The sequence below is a fragment of the Cricetulus griseus genome, chromosome 4 (genome assembly GCF_003668045.3).
Source record: "Cricetulus griseus strain 17A/GY chromosome 4, alternate assembly CriGri-PICRH-1.0, whole genome shotgun sequence".
NCBI classification, from domain to species: Eukaryota; Metazoa; Chordata; class Mammalia; order Rodentia; family Cricetidae; genus Cricetulus; species Cricetulus griseus.
In genome coordinates this window covers 161216245-161241966 of record NC_048597.1, presented here as the reverse complement: position 1 = coordinate 161241966, position 25722 = coordinate 161216245, and the positions used below count along the sequence as shown (strand labels likewise).

The 25722-nt window shown below is 45.9% G+C and overlaps 1 protein-coding gene across 3 annotated transcripts in view; it reads left to right on the top strand.

The window, feature by feature from the left end:
• Ttc12 (tetratricopeptide repeat domain 12) overlaps positions 1-19985 on the top strand; it is a 40507-nt gene extending 20522 nt beyond the window's left edge. For all 3 annotated transcript variants that reach the window (XM_035444662.1, XM_035444660.1, XM_035444661.1), the window contains exons 9-21: positions 148-336; positions 1425-1494; positions 2422-2510; positions 5103-5271; positions 10601-10693; positions 12068-12128; positions 12782-12919; positions 13395-13493; positions 13944-14012; positions 15229-15330; positions 16588-16687; positions 17662-17887; positions 19910-19985. In XM_035444662.1, the coding sequence (XP_035300553.1) occupies positions 148-336; positions 1425-1494; positions 2422-2510; positions 5103-5271; positions 10601-10693; positions 12068-12128; positions 12782-12919; positions 13395-13493; positions 13944-14012; positions 15229-15330; positions 16588-16687; positions 17662-17887; positions 19910-19985 (1481 nt within the window). The remainder of the gene's footprint in view (positions 1-147; positions 337-1424; positions 1495-2421; positions 2511-5102; positions 5272-10600; positions 10694-12067; positions 12129-12781; positions 12920-13394; positions 13494-13943; positions 14013-15228; positions 15331-16587; positions 16688-17661; positions 17888-19909) is intronic.
• Positions 19986-25722: the final 5737 nt, after the last annotated feature.

Below are 25722 nucleotides of genomic sequence, written 5' to 3'. Positions count from 1 at the left end.
TTTCTTGCTTTATACTTCCCATCCTTGCAAGGAAGAAAGGAAGGAATGTGTAAGGGCAGGGAGATGTGGAAGGTGGGTGGCTTTTGTATGGTTCTTTCCATTGTTAGGCTGTTGCTTCATTTCGCTTTTTCCTGCTTGTTTTGCTAGAATCCCTAAATCAAGTAACTCTTCAAGAAAAGGCAGATCTACAAGAGAAGGAAGCTCGAGAGTCCCTGGATTCAGGAAAGAACACAGCAATGACAACTAAAAATCTCCTGGAGACCCTCTCCAAGCCTGACCAGACACCCTTGTTCTATGCAGGAGGCATTGAGATCCTGACAGAAATGATGACGGACTGTAAGTCAGACATGTGTGTGGTCTCATGAGCATTGTCCGTGTGAAGTCACGGGTTCAGGAATCTGGCTCCATGGGACAAAGATCCCCTCCCTTCTATAGATATCAAATGAAAATCTACACTAATATAGGTGCCCAAGAGGGTATGGAAGAAATATACTTCCCCTGTACCCCATCCTCTTCAGAGAATGCATTAACTCATGCGATGAACACCACACACATGGCATAAGATAGCACACATGGTGTACAACAGCTCCATGTGTGCTTATATTACATGTACCACACACACACACACACACACACACACACACACACACACACACACACACACACACGGCATGTGTTTATTTACATTTATGCAAATATATACATTAAGTAAATCCGTGTACTTACTCTATAAACTTCCCTCACATGTGTTCCACACATCTTGCTTCCATCCCCACATCCACTCTAACATCCTAGACCTTGCACACACCCTACACCACGTAGAAACAGAAGAAATGTCTATGATAAACTATAGGGATCACCCCAGCTGCACTTTACAGTGTCTTGGAACATGAAAATAGCTTCGGAGGAAATATCTGTCACTCTGTTATCGGTTCCTGTAAACACTGATGGCAGAACTTAAAACAACTTTGGTTGCTCAGTGACAGGATGTCATTTGTACAAATGGATGGAGGCTCTGGTCCCCCATTAGTATGGAACAGAGGTAGCCCAGATGGCCCCGTTGGCCGCTTTCTTAGAAAATGTAAGTTCTTCTCCAGAGCCCAATAATAGCTTCAATATAAACATGGAGAATCAGATGGCTCTCCAATACTTTCCAGGGATCAAACAGCTCCTGTAAGCTCTCGAAAGCTTGCAGAGGAATGAACTGAGATACTGACATTTTCTAAGCAGTCTCTCTGATGGTGACATATCCAGTGGCTGGTAGCAATTGCATTTCTCAGAGTGTGATGATCTAGCTAGATTTTTGATGATCTTGCCCTTTCATACTAGGATCTGGTGATCAGCTAGATGCCAACCTGTGGGTTAGGATCCTGACTCAGTTCTTGTGTTTTTTTTTTTTGTTTTGTTTTGTTTTTTTTTTTCAGGCACAGAACGGACCTTGTTCAGAACATATGGTGGATTCAGCACCATCAGTGACCACGAGGTCATAAGAAAGTAAGGATATTTGGAAAGAGCCAGATGTCTACAAGAAAAGACAGAGAGTTGTGTGTGTGTGAAAGCAGTTACTGGCCACAGAGGGAAGGCCTTTGGACTCTGTGTCCTTGCTCCTCAGTCATCAGGGTAACCCCTGAAAGAGCGTATGTGAACCCCCTTGAGATCAGAGCCTCTGGCCTTTTGCATCATGTTGCAGCTGACAGAGTGAGCCTGTCCCACAGGCCATCTCCATATGTCCCAGACAGACAAACACCACTCCTACTGGTTCCCCACCAGCATTTTTAAATTTTAGTTTGTTCTTTTTCTCATTTTACTGGCCATTTAAAAAAGTAGAAGCAACTGGGTCCTGGCTGGCTCCATTTAGAATTTTATCTAAAACAAGGCCTACATGGAAGGGGGTGGTGTGCTGTGTTTATTTCATATTGTGCTTGGATAATCCAGGAGGTTTGGGATCCTGACATGGGTTGGATGTTTGCATGTCCGCTCATCACGATGGCCCTTGGCTGTCCACCCTCTTCTGTGTACCCACCTCTGTGTTTTTACTTTGCATTTGATCTGGAATTTTGGAATCAGTGATGGGTAGCTCCTTAGTGGTGGTTACCTATGGATAAGACATATCTTCCTTCCTTCCTTCCTTTCTCTCTTTCCTTCTTTCCTTTTCTTTCTTTTCTTTCTTTTGAGAGATCTCACTGTGTATCCCTGACTGGCCACTCTCTATGTAGACCACCCTGGCTTTGAACTCACAGAGACCCACCTGCCTCTGCCTAATGGGTGGTGGAATTAAAGGTGTGTACCACCGTGTCCAGTTTGGATATGCATTTTAAAATTTCTCTTAACTCTTCATTTGCTGAGTCTGGGGGTGGAACCCAGTGCAAAGAAAACAAGATTGATCCCCAGATTCTGCACTGCTCAACCTGTCTTCTCCAGGTGCCTCTTCTCAGCAGGGATGGATGCAGTTGAAGAGGTTCTCTGTGTGGCTGTTTTGAAGCTCTGGCAAGCAGTGTGTAGTGACAATGGTAAGCCTGGTTCTTCACTGTCCATTGTCAGTTGTGTTCCCCAGAAGAAAGAGCTGCATGGCTCAGCATGGTAGTTCTCCTGAGTGGTCAGGCATGGAAGGACTGGTGTCTGAATTCCATGCCTTTTCCTCCCCAAAAGTATGTGGAAAAAAAAAAAAAAAAAAAAAAAAAAAAAAAAAAAAAAAAAAAAAAAAAGCAACTTCAAGTTCTATATTGAATTCATTCCCCAGCCCAAACCTTATCCTCCTCTTCCTGTTCCCCCTCCTCCTATTTCTTCTCCTCTTCCTATTCATCTTTCTCCTTCTTCTCATTGTCCTCCCTTGCCTCAGGACACGGGGGTAGAGAGTGGGCAAGATCACTGTCAGCATAATGAGTGCTCCCCCCACATACCCATGCCTCTCCCTTCCTCTCCCTTCTCTGCAGACTCATGACTTCTGCTCATGTCATGAGCAATGGAGACAGTTTCCTTTTCTGTCTGTTTGAAAATACTTTGGTTTTGCTGACCATTGCACCCCTGGCAGATGACTAGCAGCCAGCATCTTTGGACACTGATTAGCGTCTGTTACTGAAATAGAAAAGTGCCAGAGGGATTTTGTTTTGTCAATTCTTACCTTTCTTCATACAGCATCCTCCAGAGATCATTAAGTTCTTGCACAATCTTTCTTAGTCACCTTTATGGCTTCTGTGTGTATCAAGATTTTAAGTTTTCCCTGTCATCTCAAAGAAATGTATTTCACAGGAATATGTTTGCTCTTGGGACAGGAAACACTAGAAATGAGGACAATCACAGGGTGGGGCATGCAAGGAGTATGAGGAAGTCATCTCCTTTCCTTTAGTAGGCTGAAGGACTGAGAACTTGAAGTAGGCTGTAGGAAACAGGCCTATCAGGAAGCTCAGTTACTGGAAGCGAGCAATCGGTACAGCCAAGCATCTCAGTTTGTCTCAGAAACCAGATTAACAACAACAGAAAAACAAAAATAGGTGTGGTGGCATGCCAGTAATGTGGAGACAGGTAGATCCCCAGGGCTTGAAGGACAGCCACCCTGGTCTATTTGATGATTTCCAGGTCAGTAAGTCCCTAATTAAAAAAAAAAGGAGGAGGAGGAGGAGGAGGAGGAGGAGGAGGAAGACAAGGGGAAGGAGAAGAAAAGTAGAGCCTTGAATGATATCTGAGGATGACATGTGAGGTGTCCTCTGGCTTCCATCCATATGCACACACACATACATACACACACACACACGTACATACACACACACACACACACATACACACACACACACACACACACACACACACACACACACACACACGTACATACACACACAAACATCCTTGCTCAGGGCTGTGTCTGCCAAGATTCCTAAAGGAAGGTAACAAAGGAAGAACTTGGTGGCTGTGTTTTCTCTATGAATCAAGCATAATAACCCAGATATTTTTGTTTCTGTGAGCCTTGGAATTATGCTGTTTTAATATCTGAAAAATATTGTCACCCACATATTCTGTGTTTCCGGCTCATGAAATCTTGACATGTCAATAAACACAAACCCATTTTTTTTAAAGAAGCAGAGAATGTGCAAAAGAAGAAACATGAGACTACATCAGTGGCATATTGTTGGGTCAGAGAAAGAAGTCACTTCCAGCACTTCCAGTGGCATGCCTTCTCCAACAAGGTCACACCTCCTAATCCTTCCCAAACAGTTCTACCAACTGGGGACCAAGCGTTCAAACATGTGAACCTGTGAGGACCACTTGCATTCAAACCACCACATCTTGGAAATCATTATTTGCAAAAGCCAGGCAGCCAAAACCTTTAACACGGGAACCTTTGAGTATATTTCAGATTCAAACCATGACACCATCCCTCCAGTTTGCTCTGCTGTGTTTCATTACTTATTCTGGTACTTCTGCTGTGTCCTGTCTGCTCCCACATGCCTGCTCCGAACACAAAGCAAGCAAAACTCAATGTCACTGCATTTCAGTGTTAGGACTCTGGGGAAGCTCATGGTCTATTATATTATGGAGGTATACTTGTCACATGATGTCATAGTTTCCCAGGAAGAATACAAACGGTTTCTCTGGCCACCTTTTTTATTTTAAAATTTTATTCATTCTACATACCAACCACAGTTCCCCCCTCTTCCAACTCCCCTGTATCTCCCCGAAACTTACCCCCTCCCCGTCTAAAGGCTGATTCTCTGATTATATTCCAGTTAAGCCAAGTGCTTTTCCTTCATCCAATTCCACATTCCACCCACTGAGAAAGCTTTTTAAGAATAGTAATAGTGTAACTAATCTATGAGAGCCAGTCTCTGTCTAGCACCATCAAGCAGTGGCTGGATGAATCCTTATTAAAAATTCTAGCAGGTGGGTCCTCATCTGACTGAAGAAGAAGCCGAGGACTACAGGAGTTAGTGATGGGCAAAGGGCATCACTCTACATATTCAGACACATGAGTCCAGTTCTTAAAACTCATTAATCCTGCCTAGCCAATGTGTTAAGAAGAGCCAGCTTCCTGTTGTGGTGGTGGGTGACAGAATGCACTTAAATGCTGCCATGGCAGCTCAAGGCATATCAACACCTGTGTTCTGCAGAGGAAAACCAGCGCCAGCTTGTGATCCACCCAGATATGGCCAGGCTGCTGCCTTCCTTCATGACCTCCAGAATCCTGGTTATTCAGCAGCAGAGCCTGGCCCTACTGCTGCAGCTCACCCAGACGGAGAATGGCCGGAACCAGGTCATCAAGCAACTCGACATGATCCGGTAAGCCTGTGCTGGTGGGATCTTCCCTGTGGCCCCTCAGGTAACCACTACGGAGACAAGGTCAAGCTGCCCATCCCTCCTGCAGCTTGTCTTTGGGGGGTGTGGTTATCACCAAGTTGTCATGAGTCTTCATGAAAGACAATAACAGAAAGAGCCTCAGAGAGAAACCCTATCCGGAGGGTATCTCAGCAAACTCCTGGCTGAACTCACAACCACACTCAGCTTTGATTCTGCAGGAGTAGAGACCATTGAACTTGACAAGGCAGTGCCTCCACAGGCAGTCACAGAACCCAGCTGGAAATGGCCCACTTGCTTCTGCCCTGTTAAACTCAGGCCTGGTTCCACCCTGTCCCTTCCCTGCTTTTCCTATGTTCCTATGTTCTCCTGTTTGACACAAGACTTGTGGTTTGTTTTGCATGTCCTTCAGGCATTTCTAAAATGAGAGAGTATAATAAATGCTTTTTAGTGGGGCTTTTTCAAAGACCAAGACACATGGGGATAGTGTGTGCACAACTCCTAAAGGATTTCCTAAAACAACTTACCTGAATCACAGTGACTCTCTTTCTGTTTGTGCTCTTCAACATTTTAAACAATTAGTTTTTTGTTTGTTATCTCTGTATTTAGTGTATAAAGAAAGATATATGTGGGGTGGGGGGGTTGCACACACACCAAGAGGATGTACTTATGTATGTACAGGTGCACATATTTATGCATGCTTGTGGAGGTCATAGGTCAATCTTGGGTGTTGTTCCTCAGGAGCCATCTACCTTGTTTGTCAAGAGGTATCCCTGTCACTAGGACCAGGGATCACTGGTTAGGCAGGCCAGGCCAGCTAGTACCTCAGTGGCCTATCTGTATCTGCCTCCCCCATGCTGGGACCACAAATGTATGCCACCATGACCCACTTTTTCTGGGGTGCTGCAGACTAAACTCAGTCCCCAGGTCTGTGTGACAAGCACTGTAACTGACTGAGCTCTCTCTCAGCCTGTGTTTTACTTATTTTTCAATTTACATTGCTTACCTGTTTTCTGGTTATAAATTTGACCATATAAAATTGACATGCCATTGTTTTTAGGCCAGAAAGGTTGAATGTCAGCCATCTCATATGGTTTAAACTGATAGAAATAACATTGTCTGGGGCCTGCTTTGTAAAGGTTTCAAGGTAACTTTAGAACAGAAGTTAATCTGCCAGACTTCTTTGCTGCCAGATTTGCTTTATCTCCTGTGGTGACTTAGAGGAATGGTTGCTCCCTATTCACAGAGTGGGCAGGAGATGCTACAGCAAATAACAAGGCCACATCAGCCAGTTGTCCCCTCTCGCTTGCTCCCTGGAGCCCAGCTCCTACTCTCTGTCCTCTGTAAGAAAAGAAGCTGGATCTCTCCAGACCAGGCTGAGCCCTCTCACCTGTCCATTTACAGAGGGGTTCACTGCATACCAAGGGCAAGGTGGTTTCCATCTCCCTGTCTCCATTAAGTCACGATGGCTTCCAGGAAAGGCTTGGCAACCCAGAACTCTGCCCACCTGGCAGGTGGAGTGCTAGTGAATGTTTCCAGAGGCACTTGATACTTTTCAGGTGACTCTACAGCCATCAGCTCCAATCCCTTCTTCACCTGTTATTTTCTCTTAAAACACCCTTTGTTTCGGAGCATCTGTAGCTCTAGTTGTCTCAAGGCTTCTCCTATCTTTGAATCACCTGAGTCCCAACTTAAACTCTTTCAATTGTGTTGTGCCTCACCCTGATACATGCAGCCTCACCAACTCTTAGAGCAGCAGGGAGACCTCAGCTTGTTGCTTTCAGGTCCACTAGTCTTGCTAATGTCCATCTTCAGGTAACTTGTTGATTCTCTGTGCTGAAATGAAGCAGGACAGGGGAGTATGCACCTCACAGAGGGATGCAGGTGTCCATCCTCCCCAGATGTGAACTGGTAGGAACAGGCTTCCCACTTTGTAGGATATACTGGGGTTTTAGATTCTCACAGTCCAGTGTTTAATCCTCATTTGTCTTTTTATTCTTTTTCACCTAGGGAAGGTACATTGTCTTGCCTGTACACACACTTGGAATGACAGTTGAGAGGGGTGGTAGAGAGCTGGAGAGATGACTTGGAAGTTAAGAGTATGTTCTGCTCCCTCAGAGACCTCAGTTCAGTTCCCAGCACCCATACTGAGGAGTTCACAACCACCCCTAACTCCAGCTGCAGATCTGATGCCTTCTTCTGGCTTCTTAGAGCATCCACATACAAATATACAACACATAAACACACATGCACATGAACAATAGTAATTATTTATCAGAAGAAGTGTGATAAGTACCTCACTTCATTTTTTTTTATAAAAGATGGGACTCCATGCTAAAACCCTTGCTAATACATATTAGGGTTCAGTTCTCAGCACACTACCCTCCGCCCTCCAAAAACAAACCAACAAACAAAAAAGCCCATAGAGATATGTCTATGTTGGTTTGATCTTTTTCTCCTTATGTAGACAATTTGACGAAAAGGAGCTTAAGCAAGATAGAGCCTGGCATTCATTCCCCCACATAAAAAGAAAAGACATAGCACAATAACCCATAGCTCGAAGACTCCAAGGTCAAGGTCACTGTCCTTCTCTTTACCTTTCCTTTTCTGTTGGTGTGATGCCAAGCCCCATATCCCTGTCTAACATGGCTTAGCATCTGCTGGATCTTCCCTCTTCATTAAGAAAAGGTACTGCTTATTTCAGTTTGGTAGAATTGTGTCCTGGGCTACCCAGGAAGACAGTGGCAGCTTCTGTTGCAGTCAGGCAGATTGGAAGAGGGAAGTGGTGACTGTGAGGCTGGCCAGCTAACAAATGGCACCACAGTAAGAAGAGTCACCAGCATCCATATCTGATACTGGACATGAACCTAATACTGTTTTAATGATCATTTCTTTCTCTCTCTTTAGGGCAGATTGTCCAAAGCCTTAAATGGGATTGTAGTGAAATGATTGGCTCCATGAGCCCATTCTCTGAACTGTGGTCCATCCACGGGGACAACTGCATGTCCACAGAGTAGAAAATATGTCTCTGAGCAAAATGAGGTGAAAAGGGGACACACTGTCCTCTGTAGGTAATGAGAGTAGTTAAGAGAAGTGTTTTTGTCACATGGTGAGGTAGCTTACTTGTTTATGTCTCTTAAGACTAAACCAGGATGACCCTGACAGTTGTCTGCCCTTGGTGCTATTCTGGTTCATCAGCATCAATCTTCAAGACCAAGAAAACAGAATTAAATTGGTATAGGAAGTATTTGGACGAACTCCAAAACAAATTATTTCTGATGGATGAGCACTAGAGTACACTCTTGAGGAAGTCAAGAATTTACAGAAGCTTGAGGACACCTGAGCTTTAGACACCATCTAGCCCATCCCCATTCAGCATGGCTGCCCCTCTGCAGTGGCCCAACCCAGTCCACAGATGCTCCCCTCTAGGGAAGACCCAGAATTTTCACCGTATCTGTTTCCATTTGACTTGAGCCAGGCATTAAGACAGTTCAAAGACTGGAGGTCTTCCCAAGTAATGAGGATGTGAGTCACTCCCCAGGTAACCCATTTACTGCCAGAATTACCCTGACTATGAATTACCTATCCCACAGCTCTCTGACCCAAGGACAGCCCAGACAATGGAGGGTTTGAAGAGAGCATCAAATCCTGCCACTTCCCAGCATTAGGGGCCACACACTAGGCTTTCCCAATTCAAGCACCCCACTTCCTATACCAATCCGAGGGTGATTCAACCCTTCCCAGAACAGTCTGCTAAAGAGGGTCTATCCCTCAAAAGTGAGTGCCTGCTACACTCCCAAATAGTCAACCCATAGGCTCTTTCCTGTCTTTCTGTCACTCCACTGCCCCGAGGGTGGACTTTTGGAGAGACTGTCCTCTCTTGAGGGTTAGGTGGTAGCACCCTCTGGTACCAGACCCTGCCTCCTTGTCTCTCAATAACATACCAAATTAAATGTGGTTCTTTGCACTTGTCTGTTTCACCTGGATTTCCTGTCCTCACATAGGATATGCAACCATCTGCTTGCCTAAGAGTTGACCTGTACCACCATGACCATAGTCATAAGACAGTTGCTTGTTGCCCTTGCTATTCTCCTTCTTGATCTCTCATCATTCCTACTCAGTCTTTGTAATATCCCCTCCCTTTTAATAGTACCTTTCATCCTGCACTGCCACAGCCCAGTCCCATGACCTTTATTGTCAGGCAAGCACACATCTCCCTGGTGGGATTCTCTGCCCTCCTGTCCTACCGTCTCCAATCTGACCTCCATTCAACCAGCAAAAAGATGTTTCTAAAATGCATATTGGCCCTGTTGTTTTCCTCCTTAAAATTTTAAAATGACTCTCCATTGCCTATAAGGCTGTCTTTCTAACTCATGAGACACAATGTCTAGGAGTCACTTGGGGCTTGGCTAAAGCAGTCTCCCAGAGATTTGAAGTATAGAGTAGGAATCTATGCCCCACCCTCCTGCCACCACTATCATTGAGAAAGTCACCTGCCCATCACATAGACATCATGTACCATGGAAGCCTTTTCTTCTCTAGTCCCCTAACAACTTCTTCCAGGTAGACTCTGAGGATCTTAGCATGAGTGTGTTCTAGCACATTCCGAATGCTTTCCTTCATTATTTGTACATGTGTCACTGTAGGCCAGGAGATAGGTGCTGAGCACAGCGCACAGCATGCCAAAGATGCTCAGTTTGCTGGAGGGGACTCATAACTTTCACTTCTGGTGTTCTAAGAGTAAATCCTCTTCAGGCAGCTAGGACTGTCATAGCTTTATTTCTAGCAGCTGAACTGGACTGTTGGCCAGGTTCTCTATAAAATCATCTTAAAACCCTTGAATCTCCAGCTCTCAGTAGAAGACTCTAACTCTATTAAATCCATCTGCTACATTCAGCAGCCTGTCAAGGTCTTGTTAAATATTTATTCCATCACCTGTCTAATTGGGGGATGGGCTCTCATTTTAGTTATGAGTAGATTAATAAGTGTGCCATGTAGATGTCATCCAAGTTAATGAACTTGAACAAGATACGGCCACAGGGCAGAACACCAGAAACTCCTTCCAATGCCTGATAATTAGTGAACTTACATTAAAACTGTTTAGCAACCTGAGAATTCACATGGAGGGCTGGAGCTCCCTAAAGGATGGTATGCATGGGTGTGCCAGGCATGGCAGGTCCATCCTCTCAGCTTTCTTTCCCCAGATGCTGAGGCTTCACTGGGCTCCTTACAAGGGTACCTTATTGGAGATGCTGAGAGTTTGAAGACAGCCCATTCAAAGTTTTGTGTTTTTCCCTCCAATGGCTCTTTGCAGACTGTGTGAAGCATTGCTGTCATTTCTTGACTTCTCAGACAAGAAATCCAATACCGCCATTGGAGTGCTCACAGATTTGGCTCTAGAAGAAAGGTAATTGTTTTATTTTGTTTATATAAATTGACAGTTCTTCAACCGGTGTTAAACTTTGTGGTCTTTGAGAAATGTCACCACCTACAGCAACCTGACAAATCTCCAGATGAGCATTACAAGATGTGCTGAGTAAGGACACTGATGGCTTCCAGAGGGTTATGGCCATCCACTCTCATCCCAACCCCTCCAGGTGGAGGGTGACCCAGTCCTCAGTGGGCTTGGAAGCCACAAAATACAGTTGTCCCTTGGTTCTACCAAGTCTGCATCTGTGGATTCAATCAACCACGGATCGAAAGCACTTCTAAAAGCCTTTGGACTGAACATGTACAGTCCCTTTTCTGTATCATTCCCTAACCAGTACATAGTGGGTGTTTACCTAACACTTTACATTGTTTCAGTACCATAGCTACAAATGCTAAGACATGGCTCAAAGTTCCCAGGAGGTCATACATAGGTTATATTCAAATTCTGTATCATTCTATGGAAAGGACCTGGGCATCAACACAGCTTGGTATTTGTAGGGTCCTGGGATCAATCTCATCCAGACACCAGGTGGGTGGCTACTGAAAACAGTGCTTCTTGCAGTGAGCATGCCAGCTATGGCTCATGGAAGCTTCCTGCCTCTTGGTCAGTACCTGGTGCATAACAACTTCTGGGAAATCTGTGTTGAGTGAATATAAGTGAGCAAGTAGAGGAGAATGAACAGGGAAATACTGATTAGCTATCTCTTCTTGCCTATTTGTTTTGTTTTCAGATGCTGGGGGAAGATGGTAAAAACCCTAGAATTTTAGAATTGTTGCAAATTCTTAAGTCATTTCTTATGAGCTTTTAAAACATTCATTGCACCCATTGTAAGTCTTGCCTGGAAACAGTCATGGAAGAAAGAGCTAATATGCTCACAGGTGGGCCAGCTGGGGGTGGGGGAATAGCATAGAATGTTAAAAAGCATGTGGTGAAGTGTGTCTGGGCCTTCCCAGCGGCTAAGTGTGTCTGGGCCTTCCCAGCGACTGTGATTAGTGAACATATGTTCACTGTTTCCCTCCTGCACTGGGCACCTGGGACACACAAATCCAGAGCAAGGCGAAGGGTTACAGTCAACTTGACAGACGCCAGGGAGTTCCAGCTACTTCTGCTTCCAAGAGCTGGTGCCTGAGACATGCAGTCTGACATCAAAGATTATTCTCTGGGCTTAGAAAAATTAAAGTCACGTGACAGAACCAGTGCCTTTGAATTTTAGGCACAGAGAATGAATCATGAGTGCATACTGTAAGTCACGCCCCTGTTTGTATCTCTCTGAGACATCACCTGAGATTCCAGCCTTGAGGTGTATTTTGTGTCATTTAAAAATTATCCTGCCTGATGTTCTCTCAACAGATTCCAAGTGTGGTTACAGGCCAACCTTCCAGGTGTTCTCCCTGCACTCACAGGTGCTCTGGTAAGCAAACCCCAAGTTCTGTCCTCTGTGGCAGATATTTCTTTGTCAGGACAGAGCTGTTGAAACACAGTTTCCATCCCAGCACCCTTGTTGTCTCTTAGCTTGATTAGTCATTTGTTCACAGCTGGAATTTACACAGTTTTTGGCTATTAAAACAACTGCAGACAGGACAAATATAAGTGGCCTGTGGACAGGGTTGGCTGTGGGGGGTGGGCAGCAACATCGGGTTGCATCTTATATGACAGTAGGGAGCGCGTGCTCTCTATCAGAGTTCTCCTTAGCATGAAGTCGTGTCTCCAGGACAGGGTGTGACTTTGTCCCCTGTGTGGAAATCACCCCCATCAGGACAAGGGTAGCTGTGTGAGTAATGAAGCAAGGGCTCTCCTTAGGGAGAATGCTGTGTCTGTTAACCATAAAAACTTCAGAAGACCCCAGGAAGGCATAACCACACCCCAAGATTTTGCAGCTGGTTGGTGTAGAAGCTAGCATATGACTCCATCATGTGACCAGAGGGACTTCATTGATGTCACTGTATGACATTCAGCTAGGTGTCTGGCTCCTAGCCTTTTGGTAAGCAAGGGACACTTCTAGAAAGGCCTATGGCATCATTTATCTGCTGTCTGAGACATCACTTCCTCTGAATTCATTTGTAGAAGCGAGAGCCCAAGTTAACCAGCCCCTCAGCCCTCTGCCAATGCATTGCCCTGATGGGGAACATCAGTGCTGAGCCTACTGCCCGAAGACACATGATGTCCTGTGAAGAATTTGGGGATGCCTGTTTGGAACTCCTGGTATCACAGCCTTTCTATTCAAACTTGGCCTCCAGTCTTCTTGTGGAACACTGGCTTTTCTTCTAGTTACTCTGTTTCCCAGGAACTAGGGCCCCTTAGGCTTATTACCACTATAGCTATAGGCTTGGTGGGGAGGCAGCCTCCAAAGTCCTCTAGATTAAGTCTCCCTGACTCCAGAGAGATTTTGAAGCTTTTCTGATGGATCTGATCATCCACATCAGCTGTCCAGGAACTGGACAGTTTCCAGTGCAAACCCAGGGCCTGCTGAGCCAGAGTGCCAAAGCCAGGGTGCCTGAGACACCTTCTAAACTGATGCTAATTCCTGGAACCGGTGTATGTACTTCCACCATCATTCAAGTCCATAACGTTGACAGTATAGGGCGTACGGGTATCTCAAGACACTTGTCTAAGGGAAGAGATGATCATGACGAGCTGCAAAGCAGTAAGATAGTTGATTGCCTTGCTTTGTTTCCAGGTCAAGTGTGAGGAGGACGTGGACCTGTTCAGAGAGGTCACATATACCCTCCTAGGACTCATCATGAACTTGTGTCTTGAGGTTCCCTTCATTTCTGAGGTACAATGCTCCTGTCACTCTCCCTGAAGCCCTGAGACAGACTTGTGTTGGCTTGTTCATGTATGCACAAAGCGAACAGAAGCATGTGGCCCTGAACAGTGGCAGTCTGGGGATATGTAGTGCTGGAGGGATGCTCTGTCACTTTTCTTGGGGCAAGAGTCACTCTTGTCTTTATCCAGAAAGCTTTCCATGTGGACAGAGCATGCTGAGCCAACAGGGGTTGCATTTCAAGAGTCAAATAAACTATGTCCTCTGCTATGGAATCACTGTCCAGACTAGAGGAGACAGATATGGAAGCAATAAAAGGAGCCCCTGTGGGGGAAATATGGGCACAGGTGTTGTAGTTCCCAGAGGGAGTGGCCGACTCTGTTAGATTGCTTGGAAGACACTCTACAGAGGATTCTGACTATTGGGCTATAAAGACACCTCCCCTCTTCCCCTTGTTTGTAGATGTGGGCCATGGAGATGAGCCGAAAGTGCCTGGCTCTACTGAACAGCCAGGATGGAGGAATCCTGACAGTAAGTTTCTCCAAAAAAAATGGATTAATTGTTTCCTGTTCTAGTACTGTTTTCATGTTAATAGGCCTTACCCTATTTGCAAGCACCACCTTTGAAGTCTCTGTAACACTGAGGTATAGTGTAAGTGGACTCCTCAAGGTCATGTCCACAAACACACAAGTGAAAGATTTTGCCTTCAAATTGAGAGGATTTGGTGACAGCTCCCCACACACACGTACATGTGATCCTTGTAGAGTCCAGGAACCCAAGTTAATCTCTTGACTGTGTGGTCTAGAATCTAACCAGTGGACATGAAGTTTATAATATTTCAAGAGATGCTTTGGAGGCCTATGCTAGAATGACTTTCTTAATTCTGTTCTAACACTTGACTAAGAAAACCAAAGGTGGTCCTGTGGTTAGGGCAGTGCCCATGAAGAAGAATGTTAACATGATTCAGGAGGCCTTGGGTCACCCTCCTTGGGCGCACTCTTCACTTGCTCACTTTTCTATCAGTTGCAGGACCTAAAACCTAGCCAAACAAGGTGACATTCAGGCCAGGTGTCAGAAAATAGCCCTTTAAAAACAGTAGGCAAAGGGAATCGCTTCAGACCTCCCCAAGTTGTCCTCTGACCTGACCTCCACATGAGCATTTTGCCATGCACGTACACACACACACACACACACACACACACACACACGCACGCACGCACGCACGCACGCACGCACGCACGCACAAATAATAAATAATTGTAATTTTAAGACTTTTAAAGTGAAATGAAAGCTCGGAAATAAAGCAAATAAAGTCTTCCAGGAAGTTGAACCAAAAGCCAGAGATTTGGGAAGATAAAGATAAATGAAAACTAAAAACTCCAAAGGTTGGTCCAGGAAGTGGAGCATCTTCTAATGAGGATGCTATTGATGCTGAGGTCCGGCAGGCACCCAGGAAGGACTGACTCTCAGGGTCAAGCTGGCTGACCCTATGCAAAGCTGAACTACAATGGGCCTCTGTACCAGGAAGCAGTATTTCCCTTTAAGCCGCCAACCAGGCAGGTTTATTTAAAATGAACTATGCTTGCCTTGTGTTCTTTGGCCATTCTGTTATTCAAAAATCAAGGAATAGATTTTGCTTTCAATACTAATGATTGCTTTTGCCTCACCAAACTCCTCTCCATTAGCCCTTAAAGGTCGTCAGCATGTCTGGAAAGAGTGTTTAGTTATCGTCTTTGTGTCCCCTCAGAGAGCAGCAGGCGTTCTGAGTCGGACCCTCTCTTCCTCCCCAACCATCGTGGAGGAGGCACTGACAGCAGGAGTGGTGAAGAAAATGATTAAATTCCTGAGGGTAAAGTAACTAACTCCACTGCTTACAACTTCTTAAATGCCCCGAGATACCTGTTCAACTCAGAGAGCAGGGTGGGCTGCTTTGTTCAGCTCACATACTGAGATGTTATCCCTGCCGAACTAGAGAGTCTCTTCCTCCTGTCCACCTAGACAGTGCCCTGAGCAGCCACAAAGACTGTTGAATAAGCAAACTGTTCTTCAGCTACAGTGATAAAAAAAATTGCTTGCCCTCCAAGCCTAACTTTGAAACATGGTCTCTGTCCCTGAACAAGGTGCTTTGAATGGCTTTCTTCGAGGTTTCTGAGGCCAATTATTTTGCTCGTGGATTCCTGGTACCTTCTCTCCTTATCTGGAATGTATTGGTTCTAACTCCATTTGTGAACTATGGAGACTGCAGAGTTGTCACGTGGCCAAAGGAGGTTGGAATTTCCCAAATGTAATGAATTCAGCGAATCCAAGAGAGGAACTAGATCACCTAGAAAGGCTGCGCAAACTATCAGGCTGCTGCCTCTAGATATCACACATGCTCTGCACAGCTCACCCATGTTAGTGCTACAAGAGTTCAAAGCCCTGGGCTGAGCAGGACAGGAAGCAAGCTCCAAAGCAGGGTGGGTAGGGAAAGCTACTAGGCTAGGGCAGATGACAAGGGGGCAGAGTGGAGCAGCTCAGTTAAGACTTGATCAGTACCTGTCATTCTTGCTACAACTTTTGGCACTACACCAGAGACTGTGAACACACACACACACACACACACACACACACACACACACACACACACACACCCTGAAGACCCTAATATTGAGAGTTATGCTTGCATAATATTACCTCTTACAATGATCTTGGTTAATGATTCTTCACAAAGATTGTTAACCCTTATTCTCCAAAGACAAAAGGACCCTCCACACAGTGCATGAGCGTGTGTGGGTGAGTGCGTGCGTGCGTGCGTGCGTGCGTGTGTGTGTGTGTGTGTGTGTGTGTGTGTGTGTGTGTGTGTCTGTTATCTAAGCCAGTCTCTCATAAAACCTCTCAGTGATGTCAGCTGTACAAGGGACAGGCCTGCATTTCTACCTTGGGAATGGGGCTAGGTTTACAGGTGGGTACAAGTGACACTCCATCCTTGCTCACCTAAGAAACACATGCCATTGTTTCATCTAATTATCTTACAGAAGCCAAGAAGGCCACTGACACTATTGTGATGCTCACTGAGGTATTATAGGAAAGAATGATTTTGCTTTTCTGATTTGCTTCTGAAACCTAGATGGGAGGCCAGACTGCATCACATTACGCCATAAAGACACTGGCCGTCTGCACAAACAGCTGTCATCCAGCCAGGGAAGAAGTAATGAGACTTGATAAAAGTAAGTGACAGTTTCATTAATGGAGCCCACGCCTCAGTGGGGGATCCACCCTGGAAGCTGCAGAGGGAGGAGAATCTTAGCATCACTCCCTAGTAGTGTTTACACAACAGGATGTCAGTTCATCTCCCATCACAATGTGTTTCATTGGCCTTTGGCTGTGCTTGGGTAAAATGCCAGGCAGCTCAAAGATCACAGGGCAGAAGCAGGACAACTCCCTCCCCTACCCGCAAACTAACCTGGAGTTGTTTCTATAGCGATGCTGGAACTGGGCTAGCACCACCTCGCCTCCTTCATGGATGGAAGGGAAAACAAAGCACCTTCAACCATCAGAGAACAGTGGGAATTTTGGCATTGAGCTCAACTTAATTCATTAAGAATGCTTCATCAAGTTAACCTGGAATGTGTGGGGTGTCTCTCCATTCATTAGATTGGGAGGCTGCAGACTACCACGTGACCAAAGACTGTTCTAATTTCCCATGATCTAACTTAAGTCCTAAATCCTTTACAGTTTTAATGGGGGAGGGGGAGTGGTCTTCCAGCAGAGGAAGCCTTCTAATGTTCTTTACACCTCCTCACTGCACACTGAAGGTAACTAACCGGACGAGGCAAACTTCCCTTCTGAAAAGATACATTGCCTCTCCATCAGGCTGGCAGGAGATGTCGAGTGTGGGATACCTTGAGAACAGACTTTTCTGACACTCAAATCCATGTTTAAGACAGTCTCATCTGCAGTGGTAGCTGGCCTGGAACCTGGTATGTAGATCAGGCTGGCCTCAAACTCACAGAGATCTACTTGCCTCCATCTCCCAAGTGCTGGGATTAAACCACCACTCAGGCTACAAAAACCCCTTTTATGAAAACGCAGGTTCCCCCCAGGTCTCTGGAGAAGACTGTCGTCTACCCCTTCGGCCTCTGTTGTCAGCCTCTTCAGGCTGTCTGTTGCAACTTCTTCCTGTGCCCATACTTCCCTGCAGAGTTCAGCATTTTGATATTGCTGCTTGAGTCAGAGGATGAGATTCTGGCAGGTAACGCTGCCCTCTGCCTTGGCAACTGCATGGAGGTGCCCAGCGCTGCCTTGTCCCTGCTGAAGACAAATATTATACAAATATTGTTGAAGCTGGCAGGCAACGACTCACAGAGGACAGCCGTGCAGCTGAACGCAGGCATCGCTCTGGGGAAGCTGTGCACAGCTGAACCCAGGTGTGTTGTGGTCACCCAAGTGGTGGTCACATCTCAAAAAGAGTCGGGCAAGCTAAGCACTGTGTAAGGAACTCCACTGGGGTACCTCTGGCCTTCCCCATGGAATGGGGGGAACTCCATGCCTATAGGGGTCCCCATGAGCTGTGTCTCTAGAAGAAGGGTCCTTTGGGGGAACCACAACTTCTAGTCTGAGAAATGGAGTTCATTTGACAGGGTTTGGTCCCATGCATATGGTCACCATCTTCTTGCCATTCCGTTCCCCCTTCAACCTGCTCCACTTTGCTTACCCCCTTTCTTCTCTCTCTCACGCGTACCTTAGTCTCTTCTCTCTCCCTCTATCATTCAGCTTTGTGACACTCTGATAAAAAAAAAAAAAAATTACCCAAAAGTCCACTTTAAAGAAAGACTTCTTTTGGCTTATGGTTTCAGAGGCTTCAGTCTCTGGCTCCTTGTTGCTTTGGGTCTATTAGCAGCGCAGTGTCTTGTGGCAGTGTGTGCAGGAGGAGGAGCTGTGCATTCATTTCATGGTGACTGAGAAGCCAAGAAAGACACAGGCCCAGTTCCCCAACTACCTTTTGAGAACACCCGTGATCTAAATCCCTCCCACTAAACCCAACATACTAAAGGTTCTATCACCTTGTGACATGGACTGGGACCGAGCCCTTAGCATATGGACCTCAGAAGGACATTTAATATCCAGACTATAACATATTCTATCTCTGCCTTGCCCCCACTCCTTTTATTTATTTTTTCTCTAGCTGGCCTGGAACTCAGCTTTATAGCTCAGGTTGATCACAATTCCCCTGCCTCTACCTCACTAATGCTGAGATTATGAGTGTGCAATACCATGCTTAGCTTCTCATCTTTTTCTTTACTTCTCTGGAACAGACTTCTAGTTTTGTTGTTTGTTTGTTTGTTTTTCCATTTAAAAAAATTTTTATTTCATTTTACATTCCAACCACAATTCTCCCCACCTTGACTCCTCCCACCCAGCTCACCTCCCCCCAGTCCATCCCCAGTCCATTCCTTCTCACGGGTAAGGGCTCCCATGAGGAGTCAACATTGTCTGACACAAAGGTTGGGGCAGGGCCAGGCCCCTCTCCCATGCATTAAGACTGAACATGGTATCCCACCAGGGGGAGTGGGCTCCAGCAAGATAGCTTCTTATGTATCAGGACAATATTGTGGTCCTACTGCTACTGAGCATGGCATCCCACCCCAAGGAATGGGCTCCAATAAGCTAGCTCATGTACCAGGTTTGTATCATGGCCCTACTGCCAGGATCTACTTTTTGCTGATTGATTGGCTGGCTGATTGACTGACTTGGGTCTAAGCAAATAAGAGGACTGTTGAGCGTGGGTAACAGCAGAACAGCATTCCCAGACCACTCAGCAAACCAGGACAAGGGACTTAGACTTGAATTCTGCTCATTAGTTCCCATTTAGTTCTACTCCTGTTCTGAATCTGTTATGTGTTTAATCACCCCATAGTGTGTGTTTTGGGGTGTTTCTCTGCATTCGTGCCATGGTCCCTTGGATAGAAGTAGGGGAGACCTTGAGGATGGGCTTGTACATGGCTCCTCCCTCACAGATGCAGACCTCTCTTTCCTCCCCCTTGGAAATGAGGGTTTGGATGACACTGAAAGCCCTTTCAAGTTCTCTCTGACTGATCAAGTGGAAGAAAAAGATAAAAATCTTTCTTCCACAGGGAGCAAAGCACATTAGCTATCATGAGATCAAAGTGGCAACCTGCTGGGGTGGGATAGAGGGGTTTCGGAAGAGCACAGCTTCAACTGAGCAGGCTGTCACACCTAACACGATAGAAGTGTGTATCCAGTATTGTGTGGGGTTCCCTGAAAGCCCGACATACCCTCTTTGATCTTTAGGGCTCCCCAGGGCCACCATCACTTCCCCTTTCTACCTAGAGTGATATGGCCCATGTTCATGGCCAGCCTCAAGCTGCAGAAGGTGACTGTGAAACATGACATGTATTGACCTGAATTTTGTGTCCTGATTACCACAGGTTTGCTGCCCAACTTCGGGAGCTTCATGGGATAGAAATTCTCAACTCTACAATGAAACACATGAATGATTCTTGAGGGACATGGTGCCAGTGTAGAGTCTGTGAACACATAACCGTGTGTCGTGGGGTTATTGCTCTGCTAATAAAGTCTTTTTAAATACCCACTTCAGAATGTGATGTCTGCTGGGTTTTCACCGGGAGGACGAGAGCAGGTGGTTAACACAATAGAAACTGCTACTGTTCACTCTAGCATCAATGCATCACTCCTGTCTCTAAAAGGCTCCTTCATTTTTCTACTGAGACCAGAAACCAGCCAACCAAAAGCCTCATTTCCCAGATGCCACTACTTGCAGCAACACCACTAGGTGAGAACTAGATCCGGGGGAAACATCGGGGGTATTTGGCAATGGCATTTCAATATCTTCCTTCAGTTCTCTGCTCCTTAAGAGACTGGTGGTAGCATCAGGGTGGCCGCAGCTCCCTGAATCCCAGCGGCAGCTATGACATGTGCTTTTGGATTCAGTGGCTTAAGTGGTGACAGGCAACTTAGAGAGCTTTTTTTCCAGTCCTGGACCTGGAGGTCAGCATCACCACCTGGTTGAGTTTACAAGTGCCCTGTTTCTGTGTGAGGTGGTTCTGGACTTCTGGGGCCAGAGCACAGGCTTCTGTTTCCCGAAAGCCAAATGATGTCCATTTATATTCCTAACCCACCTCATACTCCTGTTTAGTGCACTCCTAAAGACGCTGCTTCCTTTTTCTAAAGCCAGGATCACCTGTAGGCTCCCAAATGAAAGGTTTAAAAGTAACAGTTCTTTAGCTTCTCAGTGCCCTCATGGGTTGAGCCATTTCAGAGAAAAAGGCAGGACCTGCACTGTACAGTAAAAGATAAGCATCTCCAAATCAAAGTTCCCTGGATGGTGCCCCCTACTACCTGCCCACTGTGTTACTGTGTGTTGTGGAATATTAACTAGGCCAAGATAAGTTACATTTGTTTAATATACTGCAGATAATATCACTTTAACTGTGTAAGGGTGTGTTACTTTTGTTTATGCTGCATTTATTTGTGTAAAGATGTGTTTCATTTGTTTCACCTTGCCTTCCTAAGGCACCTGATTGCTCTAATAAGCTGAAAGACCAATAGCTAGGCAGTAGAGGGGTAGCTGAGGCTGGCAGGCAGAGAGTATAAATAGGAGGAGAAGAACGAGAGAAGAGAGGAGAGAATGAGGGAGCCAGGCAGCCTCCAGCCAGCAAGCAGGAGAAGCAGTGGGCAGTAAGACATACAGAAAGAAGGAAGAAAGGTAAAAAGCCCAAGGCAAAGGGTAGATAAAGAGAAACAGGTTAAAAGAGCTAGCCAGAAACAAGCCTAAGCTAGTCCCAGCATTCATAACTTGTAAGAAAGAAGTCTGTGCCATGACTAGAGAGCTGGTTGTTGGCCCAAAAGAAAAAGCCTGGTTGGTACAACTGTATGAGTTGCTTAACCTCTCTGAGATTTTCTGCCCCATCAGAAAAAAACCTAGAATAATACATATCCAACCTACCTATGTTGTGAAGGTTATACAAGATCTAAAATGTTTCCCCAAAGACCCCAGAGTTAAAGGCTTGGTCCCTAGCTTGGAGCCGTTGACAGGTAGTGGACACTTCATAAGATCCTAGTTAGAGAGATTCGGTTCACAGAATGTACACTGGAAAAATCTTGTGGGGTCTTGGTCGTTTCCATTTCCCAGGCATGTGATGAGCAGTTTGCTTTGCAGCTTGTTCCTACCATGAAGTGAGGTTCCCACTAAGAGAAGACTGAAAGTCATAGACCCACCTAGTCATGAGCTAAAGCCTCTAAAACTGAGCCCAAGCTAACCTTTTCACTGTATAAGTGCATTGTTACGTATACTTGTTTTAGTAATGGAAGGCTGACATCAGAAATGAAGGTATCATAGGAGCTCTGCTACTGGACATATGCCAGTTGGAGACCTTGCTTGATATCCTGTCTACTATGTTTGAGATTTGGGTGGGGGGAGGGGAGAACTCATGCCCTTTAAGCATAAAAGAAACCATTCTTCTAGGAAGATTTTATTCAACACACCCCTAAAGAAAAGAAAATTCTTAACTGGTAGGGATATCTCTTGGCTTAAATTAAGAACTCTGTTCCTGAAAACAAAATGAATAGTTGCATGTTGGAAGTCTGGATGAAACTCACTAACCCAGAGCCCTCTTGGTGGGATCAGTGTACTGTGGGTGACCGGTGAGAGCACTCTTTGATGGTACTGTCAGTGTCCCTGGGTAGCTTGCAAGTGATGGGCCTCAGCAGAGCGGTTGGGACCTGCCCATCTGGTGCCCTCGTGAAAACGAACCTCCTTGAAGCTGAATTTCAAGAGTGATGTCTGATGCCAAATGGAGCACAGAGGAAAAGGAGAGACTGCAGAACCCACTGCTTCCAGAGCACTCAGCAGGGCTTGGAAGACGATGAAGACAGTGTGCAGAGTCAGCAGGCTGGTCTCCAACCCCAAGTTCAAGTCCCTCTCTCACTCTGCTACATTCCTCCTCTCTGGCTCAGGAAATGGCTGTTAAGGACAGAATCCCATCCCCAAAGAGTGGGACAGGTCACATTCAGTTGTGCTTGAGAGTATTTGCAGGAAGTTGTGATGTTCCTCATGTTGGAGGTGGGTCCACTGCATACCCTCCTCCAGGTGGAGAGAAATAATTTCAAACTGGTGAGCTCACAGTGTCTCCTAGCCTCACAAAGACACAGTGAGGCAGATGTTGTCTTAACTACAGAAGCAAATAAACTAAGACTTCCTTGCCTGGGGGCATTTATTCTGTAACTAGAGGAGTTGGAATTTAACCTCAAACTGTGTGTTTGTTTCTTAACTTTTCCTATATGTAAAACATTTCTCTCCTTACTGAGTGTGGCTTTCAGGAAACATCTTTTCTTTTTTTTTTTTTTCTGAGTCTTTCTTCTCTTTGAATTGAGAGTAATATGCATAATGTGTCTAGAATGGGTGGGGGGAGCAGGCTTAATGACCATGATGATTGGACCAGAAATGATCCCTGACGTCTCCTGCCATTCCCCATGCCCCCCCCCTTTCTCTTTCCACCAAAGGACCCATTCTCCCGTTATTTGCTCCATGTCACTAAAGAGAGGTATTTGCCCTTGACCATATTTGTCATTCCCCCATCCTATGCGTTGGGAGGTAAACATAAGCATTCCCAAAACCCAGCAGTGGTCTTCCTATATATTTTTGAGACAGTCAGTGAGGATGATAGCCTGGCTGGTATGGTGGTGCACGCCTTTAATCCCAGCACTTGGGAGGCAGAGGCAGGCAGATCTTTGTGAGTTCAAGGCCAGCTTGGTCTACAGAGCTAGTTCTAGTCTAGGGCAGCCAGAAATACACTTAGAAACCTTGTCTCAAAAAGGATTTTAAAAAATGCTAATGCCAGGGGGGCTGGAGTTCTGGGCACTTAGAACTCAGGAGTAGAGTAACACTGCTCCTCCCTAGGAACCACATGCCAAGGCCTGGGCTGGGCTATGCTAGTTATTTGTATGTATTTGTATGTACCTCTGACTGCTCTAGTGCAAGGTGCTGGGGTCAGGTCCTTTCATAACAAACACTACTGTTATTTCCTTTGTCCTAATTTCAAGCCAGGTAAATCTGTTCATTCCAGGAACTATCAATCCAACCACACACTCCTCAAGGTATCATTAGCCTCTCCAACTGCCCTGGAAATGGGAGGGACAACCCACTGACTATCACCCCTCCTCAGCTCCTGACCACACAGAAGCCACAAGGCAGATAAGCTTCAGGTGTGTGTGAGCAGACACCAGCTGGATCGCTCGTTTCTTTCTAACAAGATCTCTAATGAAAATCTCAATTTCCAGAAGACAAAACAAAGAGTAATGCCTTGTTTGGGGGCCTTTAGCCCTAGGATGAATCAGGCTCTGACTGCTCTAGGGCCCAGCCCCCACAAGATGCAGAGACAGTCCTCCAGGTACAAGCAGAGCAGAAGAAAGCACTGCTGAAATCTCTGCCAGCCATCCCCAAGCCTCAAGACACCCCATGTGTGGAGCTGGGAGGTAGATCTTCCTAATTCTAGAACTGGGCTCCTGTTACCAGCCAGTTCCCAAAAACTGCTCACTGTGACTAGGGCTTTCTGCCAGTGTGCATTCAACTCAGCTTGAGCATTGCTCCGCTGTGACATGTCCACCTCCAACCTCACGTGTGTGCTTTTAATCTTCAGCCATTCCTTCTGCTCCTTCAGACCCTCCCTGCCCTCCAGCTACAGCACACACGTGTATGCACGCCCAGTTCATCTCCTGGAACGGAGAGATGAATTTCCGCATGGGTATGGGTGAGCTGAGGAGCCATGGAGATTTAGGCTGGATCAAAGGCAGGGTAAGAGAATGAGAATTATAGGTATGTAGGACAAGAAAAATGACTCCTTTGCCCATGCTGGCTATATTTTATTCAGGGCTCATCTCTCCAGGTTCTGCTTAGTTGGAATCTATCTGATTTATTTGCCTCACGCAAGTCACTACCCCAAGATGTCTAGCTTATGCCTTCTCATCTTATAACAAGGAAGCTCTGACTCAGAAGGGCCAGGTGAGGAATCTTTAACATCTATCCCCTACTTGGACAAATGACCTGTCATAAGAATCAAAGTAGTAGAGGGACAAAAGACCAGGAGAGCCTGGGAGGCAGCACTCCCAGGATCAGAGTGCAGGTTCAAAGCCCCTCTCAACCCCTCATGATCTCAGAGCCTCGGTGAGTTAGCTTTACCCCCTTGGTGCCTTGTTCATAAAAAGTGGTGCTATGGGGACAGAGCAGGAGTTTGTCATGAGGATTAATTAGGGTGGTTCCTATAAAGCTCTCCTCACCATGCTTGGCACACGACAGGCATTGAAGAATGGGATTGACTTCATTAAACTGGTGTAGCCATTGCCACAGATGTCCCTGCTGGGCAATCTCAGGAATTATGAAACATGTTTTTTTTTTGTTGTTTTTTTTTTTTAATCAGGGATGGATAGGCTCCTGTGTAACTCTACCTCAAAGGTGGGAAACAGAGCAGGTTCAATGGTTTTCAGATAAAGATGAGGCTGTAAGTAGGAAGGGCTGGTTTGGTAGGAATTCAGATGGGGTGAGGAGCAGGTTGTCTGGCAGGGAGGTGGAGTCGGAGAAAGGCATCAAGATGCTGTTGAGTGTCAGCACTGCAGCTCAGTGGGCAAGCGCTTGCCTAGAATGCCTAGGTTCAATCTCTTTATTGACAGAAATGGGGGTAGGAGGCTAACATATGAAAGAGAGGAATAGCAAAGTAGGAACAGAAGACTAGGTAATACTACTCCACTTTCTCAGTACTGCTATACCATTCACTACCCAACACGGCATGTGGGAGAAAAGGGCTCCAACTCCAGAGAAGGCGCCTGATGCAAATGACCAGTAAAGGAACAAATCGTGACCTTGAGCTTTGAGCTCCTGGTCTTTCCCAGCTTGCATATCCTGCTTCCGTGCTCTGTAGTTTCTTATCATTAGTTACACACTGCCTCTATTACTACCACTATCCATGTGCCCCTTGTCCTAGTCTTTGTTCCAGGAAACAAAAGAAACCTCAGCGGGGATCCTTTGGAGTCCAACCTATTCCTATAGCACCATGGAGTAATGGGAAAGATTGAGATTCACACCCAGTAGCATTGGTGCTCTGAACAAGATGTCACCCTGCATTATCAGCATCTGTGGAAATGAAGAGAAAGACAAGTTTTAGGTTCACTCGAGAAGCCTCCTTGGCTGCTGGGCTCCCCACCTCCCTCCAGATCAATGGCATCCTGC